Source organism: Pseudorca crassidens, chromosome 1, assembly GCF_039906515.1.
Source record: "Pseudorca crassidens isolate mPseCra1 chromosome 1, mPseCra1.hap1, whole genome shotgun sequence".
Classification (NCBI taxonomy): domain Eukaryota; kingdom Metazoa; phylum Chordata; class Mammalia; order Artiodactyla; family Delphinidae; genus Pseudorca; species Pseudorca crassidens.
This window is the reverse complement of record NC_090296.1, coordinates 66,172,837-66,192,484: the sequence shown is the minus strand read 5'-3', so window position 1 is coordinate 66,192,484 and position 19,648 is coordinate 66,172,837. Positions and strand designations below refer to the sequence as shown.

General features: G+C 35.3%; 1 protein-coding gene across 9 annotated transcripts in view; it reads left to right on the top strand.

Moving 5' to 3' along the window:
* Positions 1 to 19,648, top strand: part of AKAP6 (A-kinase anchoring protein 6) — a 594,710-nt gene that overhangs the window by 524,679 nt on the left and 50,383 nt on the right. For all 9 annotated transcript variants that reach the window (XM_067737971.1, XM_067737915.1, XM_067737937.1 and 6 more), the window contains one exon: positions 12,601 to 12,816. In XM_067737971.1, the coding sequence (XP_067594072.1) occupies positions 12,601 to 12,816 (216 nt within the window). The remainder of the gene's footprint in view (positions 1 to 12,600; positions 12,817 to 19,648) is intronic.

Sequence of the window (19,648 nt, the reverse complement as noted above, 5' to 3'; positions counted from 1 at the left end):
TAACGTAATCTTCATATTGTTTTGTATGTCTGGAATTTTAATAGTGTTTTTAATTTAGAAAAGGAAGTATATAACTTATTACTAATTACATGTGAATATGAACTAAGCACACGACCACTGAGCTTGATTCTTAAAAACAAACATGTTTAAAAGTACTTAACCTAGTGTAGGGTAAGTCACAAAGAAATTAAAGAATGCTACACAGGGCTAACAGCAGCTTTCATGGAATAACACAGTGAGGGTCTTCATTTTTAGAATGGTTATTAATTTTGGTCTACAGCTAAAAAGTAGCTAAGAGGTATAGAAATACTCCTTTCCAAATATAATTAATGTTTTTAATTAACAGATGAAGGTACAAAAGAATTAAAACATAAATATGAGTGTATTAAAAGAATGTTTAGTTTTTCCCTTGATGACACCATTCATTGAAGGGTGTCCAAGAATATGTAGAATTAATAGTCCTGGCGGCCGTTAATGATTCAACTTGATTGGTGAGGATACTAGATTGCAAGAACAAGATCCTTTTCTAGGTCAAAGGTCAGGCTAATTAGAACTGGAGGTAAAGATGACACCTCACTTATCTGCTGCCTAGGTGAACAGAGGGTAGATGATTTTTCTTAAAAATGAAAGTGTTCGCTGAAACTATTTTGATTTTAAATGGTTAAAATAAATCATTTAGTGTTAGAATCTAGACTTATACTGTCATGTACAATTTAAAAAGTATTTTGGCACACATCCCAGACCTTCTTCAAGGAGCTGATAGAGATGTGCTTGGTGAATCAATTCAGGGGCCTTTACTGCTGTTTTTAAAATCCAGCTTTTACATTAAGTAAACCAGTTTGTTATTTTGCAAGAAGTTATAATCTACTTAGAACTGTCATTCTCTGTTTCTGACTTGCAGTTAGATGGTATTTCCAAAATGTCAGACCTAGATTCTGCTTCTACCGTCACCATAATACAATGTGACAGCCAAGATATTATATCAGTACCTTTTCCATAATTAGCAATAAGGATCCTGCCAAGGGTTAACTAGAAGAGTTTCATAAATGTTTTTCTACAAATGGTCCTGAAGGCAGTATTACGCTTCTAAAATCTGCTAATGTAGCAAAGACTCATGACAACCAGGAGACAAATCTATGAGCAAAACTGTTCAGAGAGAATAGTTTTGTACTGTATGATGTATGGTATGTAAATGAGCTTATTAGGACTCTCATCTATTTTATTATTGGTGACCAATTTGATAGAGGCATTTAAAAAACAATATTTCTGCCTGACTCCTAGAAATGAAGAAGATACATTGATATAATTGAGAGCAAATGATTGCATGTCGTGCCATTTAATCATGTCATTTTTCAATTGCTAGTTTTTGCAGTTCACTGCATGCTTATAGAATATTTAGCTCCAATATAGATTAAGTCCCAGAGTTTGCAGCTGAGCTGAGTTCCTATATTGGCTGACATCTTTTAAGTTTGGAATCAGGTAAAATATGAAGATGTCTTTTGTCCATATTTTCTTTAAAATATGCAAGTCGTCATTCATACCTCACTTGAGGTGTTTTAATTTTTTTGGCTGTTTTGAATTACTCCTTTACAATTCCAGGTTGGAAATTCTTTTTCCTTTTTTGTTCCATATTTTTTTAAGTTTTATTTTTATTTAATTTATTTATTTATTGGCCATGCCGCGTGGCTCGTGGGGTCTTAGTTCTCCGACCAGAGATTGAACCGCACCCTCAACAGTGGACGCATGGAGTCCTAACCACTGGACCACCAGGGAATTCCCTAAAGTTTTTTTGTTGTTGTTGTTGTTGTTTTGCGGTACGCGGGCCTCTCACTGTTGTGGCCTCTCTCGTTGCGGAGCACAGGCTCCGGACGCGCAGGCTCAGCGGCCATGGCTCACGGGCCCAGCCGCTCCGCGGCATGTGGGATCCTCCCAGACCGGGGCAAGAACCCTTGTCCCCTGCATCGGCAGGCGGACTCTCAACCACTGTGCCACCAGGGAAGCCCTAAAGTTCATTTTTAATAGAATCATTTTTCTGATATTCACTTCCATTTTGGTTTGGGGCTAGATTTCTTTCTTTTTTTCTTTTTCTTTTTTTTGACTAGATTTATTTCTGACATCATGTCTGTTAAATTCATGTTTGCCAAAAGAGCCAAAGCTGCCTGCTCAGCCCATTCCTTATCTGTGATGGCCACCATCTCCTCTACCAGAACAAGATGGCTCACACAGGTCAATACACAACAGGTTGCTCACCATTCTTTTCAGTGGGGTTTTCAGGATAATATAGATATGGGTGTGCATATTTAGAAAAAGGGTATCTTGCTTTAATACTTCCAATTTCTTTTCCCTGTTTCCTTTTTTTTCTCTTCCTATCAAAACTGTTAATCTTGCTGGGTCAGTTTATTTTTTTTTTTAATTTATTTTTATTTTTTCTTATTTGTAACATACACTATACACTAGGTATAGTTAAGTTAAGCACATAATTGGCTCAAGAATGGAGATGTCAGGACCAAATCAGCTGACCCCTTGCTGGAAACTTTGATAATCATTTGCCCTAATGAATGTTTCTTACTTTTGTTAAATCTCTTCTTTATTATTTATATGATTTACATCTTTCTCAGAAAAGAGATTATCTCCCACTGTCTGCTAGAATATGAAGTCCTTGAGGGCAGAAAGTTTTGTCTGTTTTGTTCACTGATGTATCTCAAGCACTGAGAACAGTGCCCATTATAAAGGTGTTTAATAAATATTTGTTCAATTAATTAATTAGCATTTTTTCCACCTCTGCTATCATTAACTACCCTGGGCTTAAGAATTGCATAGGTTATAAATTCTTATCATATTTGCAGACTTAGGAATGGGTATAAAATAGACCCCTGACAGGTATATGGAAGAAGTTGTTGGCTCTCTGATCAACAGTAACTTTATGGCTGTGGTCACTTCTGGTTAGAACTCAGGGGCAGAGATGGTTTGAAAATGTTGAAATTTTCGAAGCTTCTTCAGCTCTCTTATGAAAGGCGGTGTAGCATAGTGTTTTCATGAACTGGCTCTGCATTCAGGTGGCATGGGTTAAAATCCTTTGCTCCTTATTTGCTGTTACTTAACCTCTCTGTGTCGCCATTATCTCATTTGTAAAATAGGTAGATGACAGCAATGTATGTCTCAGAGTGCTGTTGTGAGGATTAAATGAGTCCATACATATAAAGTACCTAAAAAATGCATAGCACACAGAAATACACAAAAAACATTTGTCATTAGTGTAGGAGATTAGTGAAAAATAGCTAAGAAAATACTACTAAGAAAAGAGCTCTAGCAATTTATGGCTCAATGATTGTTGGTTATTATTTTGCATTCAAGTAAATCTTGATTATTTGAAGTAAACACAGCATTATTTTTTTTTGTTTTGGTTCAGATCCATATAGTCAACTCAGAATCATCTTTGGTAAAGTATATGAAGTCTATCTGACATGTCAGGTCTCTCATTCTTGTACAGATACTAACACAATAGATTACAATTTCATAAGATGTATCTAAATATATATGAAACTCATCACTGCAATAATTACACTTAACTAACATTCTTCAACTCCCACATTTTCTTCAACTCCTTTTCCAGGCATGCTCTTACATATATACTTTTCTGTTATGTTTTATGATGTCTCTAGAAGTTAGGACAGCTATATTTAAAAAGGAACTGTATTTTTTTATCATATAGCAGAATGTTTTATCTGTTGACTGAGATTTATAGGTCTGTAGTTGTAACTGTATCCCAGGAAATTTTATAGCCATTACTTTTAAAAAAATAAATAAAAGTTCTACATTTGCATTTGTAAGTGTATTAATCAGTGTATTGATCCATGGTTGCAGAACCATGGTGACTGACTGGATGGTATTGGTAATATCGAGTCTGTTGTCATAACACACTCTAAAGGAATGGAAAATTATCTGATTATATCATCAGTTTTGTGGTTGACAATATATACCTGCCCTTAACTGAGAGATTTTAAAAAATAACAACTTTATTGAGATATAATTCATATACCATAACATCTAATTTCAAAATGTTTTTACTGCCCTGAAAAGAAACCGTTTACCTCTCAGCAGTCACTCCCTATATCCCCGACTGCAGCCCCTGGCACCTACTAATATACCTTCTGTTTCTATGCACTTGCCTATTCTGGCCATTTCATATAAATGAACTCATACAACACGTGGCCTTTTGTGTCCAGCTTATTTCACTTAGCATAATGTTTTCATCCATGCTGTGATATGTATCAGTACTTCATTCCTTTTTATTGCCAAAAAATATCCCATTGTATGGATATACTGTTTTTTTTTAATCTATTTATCTATTAATGGATGTTTGGGTCATTTGCACCTTTTGGCAATCATGTGGTTATGAATTTGTCTACAGGTTTTTGTGTGGTCATATGTTCTCAGTTCTTTTGGGTATATACCTAGGAGAGAAACTCCTGGACCATATGGTAATTCTGTTTAACTTTTTGAGGAAATGTACTGTTTTCCAAAGTGAGTACGTCATTTTGAAATCCCACCAGCAACAGATGAGGGTTCCAGTTTCTCTGTCTCCTCACCAACATATATTGATGTTTTCTGGTATATTTATTTATGTTTTATTTCCAGCCTCACACCACTGCCACCCCACAACACACAGACAAATTTGCATATAAATTCCATGAGAGCAGAAATCTTGCTGCCCACCATTATATCCCTACCAGTGAGAACAGTGCCTGGAATATAAGAGGCACTCAAGTATATTTAGATGGATAGGTGGATAATTGAATTATTATTAACATCACATTCCACTTGAAATTCCATGCTTTTTAAAATGTCGCAAAAGTTATGGTTTCTTGGGCATTCCCTGGTGGTCCAGTGGTTAGGACCGTGCACTTTCACTGCTGAGGGCACGAGTTTGATCCCGCAAGCCAAGTGGCGCGGCCAAAAAAAAAAAAAATCTGTGGTTTCTTGACCTTTTCTTATGTGAATCCCCCAGCTGTAATGCCTGTCCTTCTTCCCCTCCACTTTTTCGAACTTTAGCAACTTTCATGGCCTAGTTCTAGTCCTATGGATCTTTATCTGTTCCAGCTGGTAATGATCTTTCTCATCTCCAAAGTCAATGCCCATAATTTAGCATGTGTATCAATTGCACATTACTTTTGGGTCACAGCCTCACTATTCACATGGCACATTCACCTCACTTACTTCATTTAAAACCTACAGGGCTTCCCTGGTGGCGCAGTGGTTGAGAGTCTGCCTGCCGATGCAGGGGACACGGGTTCGTGCCCCTGTCCGGGAAGATCCCACATGCCGCGGAGTGGCTGGGCCCGTGAGCCATGGCCGCTGAGCCTGCGCGTCTGGAGCCTGTGCTCCGCTACGGGAGAGGCCACAACAGTGAGAGGCCCGCGTACCGCCCCCCCAAAAAAAGAAACCTACCACAACCTGATGGGTTAGGTCTTATCAAAAACCTTTGCCTTGCATTGATAGCTCTCATTTTGAGTAGCCAGAGGCTTCTCTTCACAGCCAGATTACAAGCCCTTAAGATCAGATACCACATCATATTATATGCCTCTTATCCACCAATGCCATTCCTGTAATGAAAATTATGGTGTTTGGCACATAATTGATACCCAATAAATGTTTATTGCTATAAGAAATATCATTCATGTGATCTTTGCCAACCTTGCCCCCAAATTATGATTCTGAACCAACCAGTCAAAAGCATCTTCTGGAGAATCATAGAGGTACCAGTATAGCCTCTCATTTTTCCCACCTGCTATACATTCTTCTCAGACTATGGCTGTAGGCAGTAGCATTACCTGATGCCTTGTACCTTCCAAACAGTCATCAAGGTTTGATTACTGTGTAAACTCTATGAGAGCAAAGCTTCTATTTAATTTAGCACAGTGCCAAATATGTTAGAGTCATTAATTAGTAAATGACTTACTTGATAAAAATAACCAAAAGGAGTAAAATCCCCAAATACAGTACTCAAACCATCAGCATTCTTTTTTTAAATTAAATTTTATTTTTTTATACAGCAGGTTCTTATTAGTTATCTATTTTATACATATTAGGGTATATATGTCAATCCCAATCTCCCAGTTCATCCCACCACCACCACCCCTCCACTTTACCCCCTTGGTGTCCAGACGTTTGTTCTCTACATCTGTGTTTCTATTTCTGCCCTGCAAGTCGGTTCATCTGTACCATTTTTCTAGGTTCCACATATATGCATTAATATACGATATTTGTTTTTCTCTTGCTGACTTACTTCACTCTGTATGACAGTCTCTAGATCCATCCACGTCTCTACAAATGACCCAGTTTCATTCCTTTTTATGGCTGAGTAATATTCCATTGTATATATGTGCCACATCTTCTTTATCCATTCATCTGTCGATGGACAATTAGGTTGATTCCATGTCCTGCTTATTGTAAATAGAGCTGCAATGACCATTGTGGTACATGACTCTTTTTGAATTATGGTTTTCTCCAGGTATATGCCCAGTAGTGGGATTGCTGGGTCATATGGTAATTCTATTTTCAGTTTTTTAAGGAATTTCCATACTGTTCTCAATAGTGGCTGTATCAATTTACATTCCCACCAACAGTGAAAGAGGGTTCCCTTTTCTCCACACCCTCTCCAGCATTTGTTGTTTGTAGATTTTCTGATGAGGCCCATTCTGACTGGTGTGAGGTGATACCTCATTGTAGTTTTGATTTGCATTTCTCTAATAATTAGTGATGTTGAGCAGCTTGTCATGTGCTTCTTGCCCATCTGTATGTCTTCTTTGGAGAAATGTCTATTTAGGTCTTCTGCCCATTTTTTGATTGGGTTGTTTGTTTTTTTTGATATTGAGCTGCATGAGCTCAGCATTCTTAATTATATTAAAATTCTGGAGATCATCAAGCAAATACTAATAATATAAAGTTATCACTGGCTGAAAAGATCTATTCATTGATTGATTCATTAATTTTTTTAGCCATTCAGTAACAATTAAAAAATAATTGGGTGTGGGAGGAATTGGGAGATTGGGATTGACACATATACACTATTGATACTATGTATAAAATAGATAACTAATGAGAACATACTGTACAGCACAGGGAACTCTACTTAATGCACTGTGGTGACCTAAATGGGAAGGAAATCCAAAAAAGAGGGATATATGTATATGTATAGCTGATTCATTTTGCTGTACAGTAGAAACTAACATAACATTGTAAAGCAACTGTATTCCAATAAAAATTAATTAAAAAAATAATTGATCACTCATGGGTGTGGTCTTTAGGCTCTTGGCTACAAGTGCAACTCCAGAATCAGAACTTACACCTTCTATTTTTATACTTCTAAAAAACTACTCAACTAGATTAATTTTCTTATCTGAGAAACTAAGTTCCTCTGTTTTCTGTAGAGCAATGTTCTCAAACTTTAACATGCATTGTAATCACCTGTAGGGCTGGTTAAACCATGCCTCATTGGGGCCCACCCCAGAGTTGCTGATTCACAAGATATGGAGTGGCACCAGGGAATTCTTGTTTCTAACAAGATTCCAGATGATACTAATACTGCTTGGCCCAGGGAACACACTGAGAAATTTTGCTCTAGAAAATTTGGTCACAGGTAGCAGACTAAGAGAAGACAATTGCTCACCTCATATAATTAGAATGGTAAAATACAGAAAATGCAAAAAAGAAGAAAAGCACATGAAAAAGTGTAGAAAACCCTTGCAACAAAGAGATGGAGCTGTCTGCTTTTGTATGATCCTATTTAAACTAGAAGAATGTGCCTGTCTTTTCACTTCTCTCTTTTCTCTCCGTATATTTCCTCACGCCAACTACGTTGAAGGCAGGTACATATCATATACATATACAGATTGACGTTTCTTTGTTGTGCTTGCCACATAGAAGGCATATTCAATAGATAGTGTTTAAACAATTGATTCATCTAGAAGGTAAAGTCATGTTTGACTTTAGAAATGGAATTGCTTCATAAATAATTTTTTAATTTGACGCATTACCTAAAGTCCCACCACTTTGTTTCTGTTGACCTACCTAATGATATTACATTAACTGCTAAATAAAATTATGTAAGAGATATGGAGACAAATTTCTTTGGAGTTTCTCAGCTAGATTTAATTGTTTTCTCTCTGCGTTTACCATATACTTGGTTTTGGTATTTTTTGAATTTCATTTTCCTCCTCATGTCTTTTTTCTCTATTTAGTTCTTACATTTTATTTATTGTGCATTTTGGTTCTTGGTCTAATTGTAGTTCTTTAATTGTAGCCTTATTTATATCCTTTTGTAATAGGAGATGACAGTATTATTTAATGTCAAGAATATGGGTGGAGATTTGACTCTTGAACAACATGTGTTTGAACTGTACAGGTCCACTTATACTCGGATTTTTTTTCAACAGTAAATACTACTGTACTCTATGATGAGTGCGTTGGTTGAATTTGCAGATGTGGAACCCTGGATACAGAGGAACCCTGGGCTGGACATAAATTATAATCAGATTTTTGATTGTGCTGGGGGTTGGTACCCCTAACCCCGGCATTGTTTAAGGGTCAACTGTACAAGTAAATATAATCATTCTATGCAATATGTGTGCATAAATACATAAATTTAATGTATAATGAAGAATAAATTACCAATATTGGAAGCCTTACGTTCAGTGGTGTTGAACTGAAGGCAGTGGCAGGAATGATGTTACATCACATTTGGCTCCACAATATGAGTGGTTTCAACAGTCAGAGAAGTTCATAAAGCAAGTCAGGAGAGGAGACAAGCCCTACATAAACCAAAAACACCCCTTTGTATCACCACTGGTGAATTGAAAATCAGATTGATCGTTTATAAGTATAAAGCAAAAATCTTCCGTCTGTTGGCAGCTCTCTTATAACATGTCCAAAAAGATATGTTTAAAGGGTTGGAGATTTGTAAAGGAAAAAACAAATTAGAATTTTTGATTTTCACTTTTATATACTTCTCAACTTTTATAGCAAATATGCTTTTTGAGTAACATGAGGAAGTTGAGTAGAAGTGTAAAATAACCAAATTAAATAGGTCATTAGAGACTTAAAAGTAGAACACCGACCTATATTCCAACAATTGGATTCTGAAATGATACTAAGACAATGACCTCCATACTAACAGAGATAGCTTTGTAGGAAAAAGTTCCTAAAGATTACCAAATAATAATGATACTAAATACATAACTAAGTACAAAAATAATGATAATTAAATACATAACTAAATACAAAAGCATCTGGAATATCTTTCTCTTAGATATATTGATAATTAGTTCTCCTTCTTTCTTTTTACATTTTCTTTCCCACTTCTTTTCTTTCTACTTTTCTGGGAAGGCAATATGACTGTGCTTGGGAACCAACATGATCTCATTGGATATCAAGGACAATGCTTCAAAACTGGCAAAAATGAAAAACCTTGTAAACTTTTCTGTTCCTTACTTCCTTTTCCATCTGCTTTACTCTCTCTTTTCTCCAACACACTGGGTACTCCCAGGGTCCCAGGCTACTTGCTACTGGACCTTCTGTCCTTATAACCGCAGCCACCCAACTTGGACCATCTGGCTCACATTGTTTCCCTGAAGATTTCACAACTCCTCTGATAGCAACCTGCACAAACTTCTGTTAGCACCTACCTCTCTGTATTATTCTTGGTACTGTATAGTCCACCTCCAATAGACTCTCAGCTCCTTGAGAGAGGGAGCAGTAACTTGCTCCTTTTTGAAGGCTCCATGCCTGAAACAGTGCCTGGCAGATGCAAGGTGCAATACACATTTGAGGAGGTCTGGAAGGCAGGGATGAGTCTGTCTTATTTCTGTGCCTTACTTAGATTGCTTAGCTTGGGTTTCTGTTCTGTTCTCTGAAAATGTAAGCCAAAAATAGTTATAATAATCATTTTGTTCCTATGTAGTTATATTTAACATTTCTCTACGCATAGTGTACCATGGAAATAATGTGAACTCTACTGATTCTAAGAAACATTACCAGCAGATGCACTGATTTTATTTAGTATGTGTTTGTGATTATAAATAAGCATGTACATTTTAATGGTTGTCATGGAAACACATTTATGTAAAAGAATGTTATCTTATCAGTTATATCACTTAGATGTAAAAAAATACTGAAAAGTATGTTGGCCATGTAAAATTCTCAATGTTCCTCTCCTTTTATAAGTAGTGTTATTTCCAAAGTGTGCGTATAGAATAAATTAATCTAGAATGTACACTAAGTTCTTTGAATATTTAAAACTTCTTAAACTGAAGAATTGTGGAGATCTGAAAATCAGATATTGAGTGTTAACAGTGTCAACAGTTTTTAAAAACAGCTAACACAGTTTTAAAACCCATAGAATGTCATTAAGATGTGGGGTGGGGATCATCTGGATACTTAAATACTGGATACATTCTATATACTAATAAAAAGTTATGGCCAATCACCTTTTTGAAAATTTCCCCTAGCAACCTCACATGTCCTGTTTCAGAACTTTGAAAATGCCTGTGAGGTGAATGAAGCCCATTTGGGCTGCTTTGTGAATATCACCTAATGTGGCTATGCTAAGTCCACACATACCTTTAGTGTCATCCATGGCAAACTCTCATTTAGCTAAGAAACATAGGGACTTTTTGTTGGCTGGAGAAATGCAGTCATTATTTTAGTCAACTTAAAATGGAGTTTTGCAAGATCCAGTTTTGTGGCATGGAAACATCTCTTGATTTTTCTAGCTCTTTATTTTTAACAATTTAATGACAAAACACAGACAAAAACCCAAAATCTTCAACATGTATATTCATAGAACTCATCTGAATCAATCCCAGTTGGCTATATTATTATCTTGAAGTGTTTACGATTGGGCCAAAAAATGACAGATATTAAGTGGGCTTGATAGTTTGACTTGCTCGACAGTTGTTCTAGAGCAAGAGAGCAAATTATTGAAGGGAGTGTGTGTGTGTGTGTGAGAGAGAGAGAGAGAGAGAGAGAGAAAGAGAGAGAGAAATAGAAGGAGAAAGAGAGAGAATGCATGTGGGGAGGGTCAGTTAGCAGGATTGGGAGAGGTAATGGAAACAATGCCTATTGCTTTGGTAGACCCTCAAGTTTTATCTTTGAATGTGTAGGGGTTTCTCCTCATTCAGCATTGAACTAATGAATAGCATCAGTAAAGAAATTTGTCAGACCTGGTCATTCTATCAGGAGTTATATAGGAAAATAGTAATGATCCCTAGGAAAATAAATAAGGGTAAGTTCAAGAAACATAACAAAAAATGCTGTACTGGTATAAACTGAATAATAAAATTCCTAGTCATATTTTGCTGTAAATAGAGGTATGGGAATTTGTCATTCACCTTATTTAAAATTCAAAAATATTAAAGGCACAGGGTTCTCTCATTACAGAAATAATAGAATTCCAGCTATTACTGAGTTAGGGTTGTTTAAATGGCTATAGCATGTATTATATCAATAAGTGGAACATCTGTATGAGACGTCCACCTGCTGGTCTACTACCACTCTGCACATTTCAATGAACTGCACTTAATCATTTTAAGACTTCTTCTAATGAAGACTTATCTAGATTAACATTTTAAGCACAAATACTTTTAGGCATTAAAACTCTAGCACTAAATGAAATTGCATTGTCTTGTGTATCCTTGTTGATTAATAAGCAATCTGTTAACTGTTAGAACAGTCCAATTGTGGCAGTAGAAGGAGATTAGTAATTCAATGATGTTTGTGGATATAATCATCGTTTCTCCCAAAGGCTTTGAATTAGAGTATCACTTACACACTGTCCGTAGGCAAAGAAGAGATATAATACTTTTAGACATGTGTACCCACTATTTTGCTTGAATCGTTCAGCTTAGGGTCACTGCAGCAATACAAATGCTTCTGGGGGCAAAATCTTACTTTGATGCATGCATATCCTTCTTAAATAGTGTGAATGTCTATTAAAAGAAACACGCAACTAACAAATAATGCATTAATAATCCAGTATCCTAATTTCTGTTTTCAGAACATTATTGCTTTGTTAATCAAGTTTCGGAAGAGAAATGTTGCTTATCATTTTTTTCAAACAATAGCTGTTATATATCAATTTTTTTGCAATCTTATTTAACTTATTTCCAGCCTAGAAAAGTAAACTTTTGGCTCCAAAGAATCTAGGAGTAAATTTGGAAATACTCCATTTCCTTTTGGAGGACTTTTCTGTCTTTTGTGTTTCCTGTGACCTTGAATCAAAGCATGTCAACCTGTTTGGCATAAATGCTTTATTTCATTAAGTTAATCACCTAGATATCAAAGTGGGACCCAACATTTTAGATGTAGAAGTCAGTTTTAAAAAAAAAAAAGGGAAGAGGAATGAGATACATCTAAATTCATTGGCATCAGTTGGGTGTCTGTAGAAGATCTCTAATCCAAAGGCAACTCCAGAGTCCTTCTTGTCCTATTGTTCACAGCTGAGCATATCACTACAATTTAAAATTACGGTGGAAGAGGGTGTTTTATGTTTTAGGGAAATCTGCCCTAGAAACACTAATGGATCGGTCCCTCTTTCTGTTGCAGTCCCTCTGTTGTGAAATAAAGCAGCGACGTCGTGGAGTGGCCTCCATCCTGCGATTATGCCAACATCTTCTGGATGACCGGGAGACCTGCAATCTGAACGCGGACCACCAGCCCATGCAGTTGATCATTGTAAATCTTGAAAGAAGGTGGGAAGCCATTGTCATGCAAGCCGTCCAGTGGCAAACACGGCTACAAAAGAAGATGGGAAAGGAACCTGTGAGTGATGATTTCTTTTTTAAAGCATAATGCTCTCTCATTTTTCTTAAAAAAAAAGAAATTCTTTCAGGGCTTGGAAAATGTGTTCATCTTACAAGTGGTTTTGCTAGCTAAATCTCTAACCGCTAAAAGAAACTGCTTTTATCATACAACAGAGATTCATTTGCCTACCGATAAGATGCATTTTAGTCTCATTGTCTTTTAAAAAATTCATATGGAGACTTTGCTTAACCTTACCAAACTAAGGTTTGGTAAACCTCACCAACAATATCATTAATCATACAATACCCCATGAAGATTTTGCTTGGAGGTGGTTTACCACTCTCGGAGCATATGGGGCAATGTGTATGCTTTACAGACAAGGCAACAAAGTATACAGTTTACCTTTTCTTTACATGATATGAATTAACACCATCGACGTGTAAAACAATCTTCATTGCTCCTGCTTAGAGCTCCTTCCAATACAGTTGTGCTGCTGAGAACTAGCAAGTTTCCTCTGAGAGTTTTAATGCAGTGCTCAAGGTAGAGGTCGGGACCCCTTTTAAGAATTTTCCAAATTGACTGTAAATGCAAAAGCTGTTGCTAGATGAAGGAAAGATATATATATAACTAGAGTTGTTTTATTATAATGTAGAATACACACTTGTCCAGAAAACCTTAAGGGAGAGGATTTATTGATAAAAAGATTACATTCCCCAAATGACCTTGAAGTTAGTGTCTGTTAGTTGAAGGCCTAATTCTCATGTTTGACTTACATAAATGAAATACACACACACATACATACATACATACATACATACAATGGAAATTTTTTCTTGTGTATTTATATTATCAGTTCTATGTCTTTGGAAAGTTCAAGATTCAAAATTGTAAAATCAAGTATAATAATCCTGCCACTGAAAAACAGACTTCTCCTATGAATTCTAATTTTAACAATACCTAAATATTTAGGTTATCTGATGTGTTTGGCATTGGGGACTGGGAACAGAAGGGACAATGAAGCAGTAAGCCTTCTCACTCTTTTTGCATCTGTAGTTATGTTGAGTCTAGGGGGTGATTTTATCCTCAGTAGTTCACTTTAATTGTTTTGCACTGAAGTCATTAAATTTCTTAAGACTTCCAAGTTATTACCAGTAATCAGATTCTATATAATTGGATGTCTTTTCTTGAAATGACCTATTTGTTGTGAAGCTATTTAGCTAGAGTATTTTCTTTTCTTTTCTTTCTTTTTCTTTCTTTCTTCCTTTCTTTTTCTTTCTTTTCTTTCTTTCTTTCTTTCTTCCTTCCTTCCTTCCTTCCTTCCTTCCTTCCTTCCTTCCTTCCTTCCTTTCTTTCTTTCTTTTTCTCTGAGTGTTTGAAAGCATAGAAGAGGTTATTTTTTATTCTATAGTTTGAAACATCTAAGCATAGTAGTGGTGATAATAAAATTTACCCAAAAACCAACTGCACCTGGAGAAGCTCTTAACATTTTGGAAACATTCAAGCTTTGGAGGAAACAAAACTGGGTTTCTTTGGAGATTTATTTGAAATCATATGATGAGGGATGCAGGACTGGATCTCTGCAGACTAGCTGTAGACATTTTTATCCTACTTCTGTGGTAAAGCGGTAAGCTTTAGCTTTGAAACCCTGGCTGCTTCTTAGAGGCTCAAGCTACTACAGAGAGGTAGATAAAAATTGCAGATGGACAAAACACCCCCTTTTCTTTAGGTTGGCTGCTGAATGTTAGGTTTTCTGGAATGATGAGGTAGCAAATAAGGTCCTCTTTGCTAAATAAGATTGAAAATCACTCGAGAAAGGGATAGAAGAGTATCGAGTGGCACTAATGCCAGCAATACAATGAACACCATGTACCTCATTACATTGGAGATATTTCTTGCTCTGATCTCTGTTGGTTGGGTAAAGAGTCCAAGTTGCTTTGATGGGCAAACAAGTATTTTACCAATGTGGGACACTGCCTTTGTAGAGACTCAGAAGCCTCTAAGTGGTCTGTTTGCTTTTTTATCCTATGTCCCCACCCCCATGCCATCCCCTTCTTGTGTACAGGGACTTTCACTGCTATATTTCCAGGGCCTGGGACATTCCTGCATATAGTAGATGTTTAATAGACATTTGCTAAATGAATGAATACAAGCTTTCAATTGATAAATTTTGTTTCATTCTGGCATTTGGTTTGGAGTTACTATTTCTATATTAATTCTCAATGTTTATATCCTCACAAAATGGCTTTGAGTGTTATGTTCCTATGTGAATATTTCACCTTTGTGAGATCACCAAGGAGATACCTTTTAACCTTTATTCTTGCCTGGTAGGGTCAGTTTTTCCAAGTTTTAAAGTATGATATGAAGTCCCCCAGGGTATACTCTCTTTTCTTCAAATTATATCTGAAGGAAATTCTCTATGAGGTATTGAATAAAGTCATTCTGAAAGTGTGGGCTACGTTCTGGCACTTAGAATTAGAAGCTCTAATTCTATCTCCGTGTTGTAGAATTTCCTTAGTCACTTTGGAAATAGCCTGTATAAGAGATGTCACCTAATCGTCTATCCAGTGCTCTTCATTTTTCATGTTACATCTGTTTGTGTGATGATTTAATTACTGTTGGTCTTCTCCACTAGTCTGAAGAAGGCAGCCGCACGCCAGTTTCTGCTCACCTTTACATTCCTAAAAGCCCTACATAGTATGCAGGACTTAACAGGTACTCCATAGTATTTGTTAAATAAGTGAATTTTCTCTAAGTGATGCTCTATAGTAATCAGTGTTAGAGATTTAAAGGTAAACAAGATATCCTCCTTCTCCTCAAAAAGTATAGTTAATACAAATATGCAAATAACTATGATGCTAGGTCTATTGAGGTAATTATGCGCTTCAAGCTTTACAGTTAGTACTGACAAAAATATGGAAACTCTTTCCATAGTATTCAGGAAAATTCAGATAAATGTACAAATGTCAATTAAGCAAGCTTCTCTCTTTCTCCTAACTAGGTAAATAATGAATCTCTCTCTCTCTTTTTTAACTGGAAGAAAGCAAGAGAGCTTATATTAAATTCTGGGAGTTAAAACAGACAAAACCCAAAAGCATCTTTCTCCCTTATCATCAAGATTTGAAATTGCGTAATTATTTGACACTACACCTTGTCCTTTCTACATTCAAGCTCTTTTCCCAGACTTATTTGGTTTATTTCTGTGTTACCTGTAAAAAATGATCTCTGTCTATACTTTTTACTCTTTAATTCTAATTTTCATTTGAATCATATGTTATTATTTCTAGTCTCCTGCCTTCTTTCTATGATTCAGGCTACATTTTGGCTAGCAATACCATGTGCCTGAGTTACCTTAGATCGTCCCACTTGCCAAAATAGTGTTCTGAATTTGTGATGTGTTAGTTATAGAGAATCAGGATTTTTTCTATTAAAAGTTTGAATCTCATTTCCTACAATAGATGCTAATTAAAATATATGAGACAACCATGGAAACACCAAGAATCCATACCAATAATTTATACATCTACTCATATTAATCATTAGCAAAGAGAAGATAACTTATTGATAAAGGCCATAGGGCTTCTTCCTCTAAAAATGCATGGGCCGACTTCCACTTCCAGCCAGGATTGAGTAAAGGACCAGGACCCTTCTACCTGAAACAATTTAAAAGCTGGGAAAAATCACAATTTTAAGACCTTGGATACCAGGCAATGAAGAGATGTGAAATGATTGAAGTGATACTGTGATTACTCAAATTTCTGCCTAGACAGAGTTTTCAGATCACGGTGTGCAAAGAGGAAATCCATGCAGAGCCTAGCATTATCCCTGGGTTGAGGGGACAGGTCTGGGAGTCTGAGGAGGACAAGGCAGCTAAAGTTGCTACAAGGCATAGTACCACAGAGGAGAGAGCTGCACAGAGAGATGACTCTAGAGCTATGCAGAGGGATCCTTTTAAATCTTCAGCAGAAGAAACCACCTGAAAAAATTATAGGGAACAATCCTTGGAGCTGACACACAGCTGGGAATAGTTCCTTTTCCCATCAGTCACAGTAGAATCCTTATTATTCACAGGGCATGTGACACAGTATCAAGAACAGTTTTACCTTAGTAATGAGGCAAAATTAGATTAAATGCTACTCTAGTCTTGCCCAAAAAGCTTAAAAGGAAGACCTGAAAGGATCAAACTCTTTCAAAGTTATTTAACTATATCCCAGTTACAAAACTCAAGAATGCTTATAAGCATCTAAGTATCCAGCATCCAGCAAGGTAAAATTTATAGTGTCTGGCGTCCAGCCAAAAGCTTCCAGTGTACAAAGAAGAAGTATAATATCTTTGAAAATGAGGAGAAAATTCAATTAATAGAAACAAATCCAGAAATGACATATTATAGATTTAATAGACAAGAACGTTAAAAGTTATTTTTTTTGCATTCCATACATTCAAGAAACTAGAAAATATATTGAGCTTATTTAGTAGAGACATTGAAGATATCTGTCTAAAATCAAACTTCTACAGATGAAAACTATAATAACTGAGATAAAAAATACCCTGGCTGGTATTAACAACCAAGTAGACAGTGTGGAAGCAACAATTCATAAACCTGTAAACATAGCGATAGAAACTGTCCAAAATGAAGCAAAGAGGAAAAAAAAGACAAAAGCATAGCATTAGTGAGCTGTGAGATAACTTCAAGCAGCCTAATGTATATGTAATTGGAATCCCTGAAAAAAGGGCAGAGGGAGAAACAATTTTTGAAGAAATAATGGCCCAAATTTTCCAAATTTGATGAAAACTATAAACCCACAGATTCAGAATGTCACCAAACTTAAGCACAAGAAACATGAAAAAAACTACACCAAGGGGTATTCTGTTCAAATTGATTAAAACCAGTGATAAGAGTATCTTCAAAGTATCTAGAGGAAAAAGGTACATTATATACAGAAGAATAAGAAGGAAGAGTTATAGCATACTTTTTTCAGAAATAATACAAGTCAGAAGATAGTGGAACAACATCTTTAAAGTATTGGAAGAAAACAACCCAGAATTCTATACACAGAGAAAATACTATTCAAAAAGGAAAACAAAAATAAATGGTTTTCAGATATCAAAACTTTAAAAAAAATCAGCAGCAGCAGAACTGCAAGAAATGTTAAGGGAAACCCTTACAGGAAAAAAGAAAATGGTATTAGTGGAAGCCTGAGTCTGCACAGAGAAATGAAAAGCACTAGAAATACTTACTGTGTGGGTTAATATGAAATGTCTTTTTTCATCTTATTTAAATCTCTTTAAATGATAATAGGTTATTTAAAGCAAGATAATAACAATGTATTATGGGATTTATAACATATGTAGAAGTAGAACATATGACAAAAATATCACAAAGGCCAGGAAATGGAACTATACAATTGTATGGTTCGTATATTAAGTATAGTATCACTTAAAGATATATAGTATCACTTAAAGATGGATAAGTGGTATAGAATGGTATAGAATCACTTAAAGATAAATAAGATAAAATATATACTATGATTCTTTAAAAATACAAGAAGCTATAACAAATAGGCCAACAAAGGAAAGAAAAGGAAATCATTTTAAAATATCACACACAATGCAGAAAAAGAGGAAAAATAAGAATAAAGAACAGATGTAATATATAGAAAACTGAACCAAATGCATCAATAATTCTGTTAAATATAAATGGACTAAAACCCCCAGTTAAAAGGCAGTAATTAACAGATTGCATTAAAAAAGCAAGACTGAACTATATTTTAATTATAAAGAAAAATTAAGTTAAAAGTAAAAGGATGGAAAAATATATATTAAGCTAATGCAATCAAAAGAGAGTTGGAGTGTCCATATTAATATTAAACAAATTAGAGTTCAGAGCAAAGAATATTACAAGGTATAAAGAAAGATATTTCTTAGTGATAAAGTGCTAATTAATCAAGAGGGCACACCATTACTAAATGTTTGTGCTGTAGTAACAAAACTTACAAATTCATAAATCAAGTACTGATACAATTACAAGAAGATAAGAATATACAATTTGGGGCAGAGATTCCAATACTTTTCTCAATAATCAATAGTACAAGTAGACAGAAAATCAGTAAGGATATAAAAAACTTGAATCACACCATAAATCAACTTGACCTAATTGACATTTAAAACACTCCATCCAACAACAGGAGAATATACATCCTTTTCAAGTGTTGACAGAACATCTACCAAAATTGACTCTCTTCTGAGCCACAGAGCAAGTCTCAAATTTAAAAAACATTCTTATTACACCCTGTTCTCTGACTATGATGGAATTAGTTTAGAAATAAATATTAGAAATATATTGGTAAAGTCCTCAAATATAAGGAAACTAAATAACACACTTATCTACAACTCCTGGGACCAAGAAGAAATGAAAAAGGGAAATTAGAGATTATTTTGAACTGAATAGAAATAGAAAAAATATTAAAATTTGTACCAACGAAAATTTGCCACCAAAATAATAATCTTAGTTTTCACATTTATGCAACTAGAGAAAGACAAATTAATCACAAAGTAAGTAGAAGAAAGTAAATAATAAAGTTTACAGCAGAAGTCATTGAAATTCAAAACAGAAAAAACAATAGAAAAAAGTTAATGAGGAAGAAAGCTGGGTGTTTTTTGTTTTGAGATCAATGAAACTAATAAAGCTCTAGCAAGACGGATCAGGGAAAAAGGAGAAAAGAAACAAATTATCATTATCAGGAATAAGAGATAGACATCACTACAGATTCTACTAATATAAAAGAATATAAAGGAAATATTATGAATAATTTTATGCCATTAAATTCAATTATTTAAATAAAATATACAAATT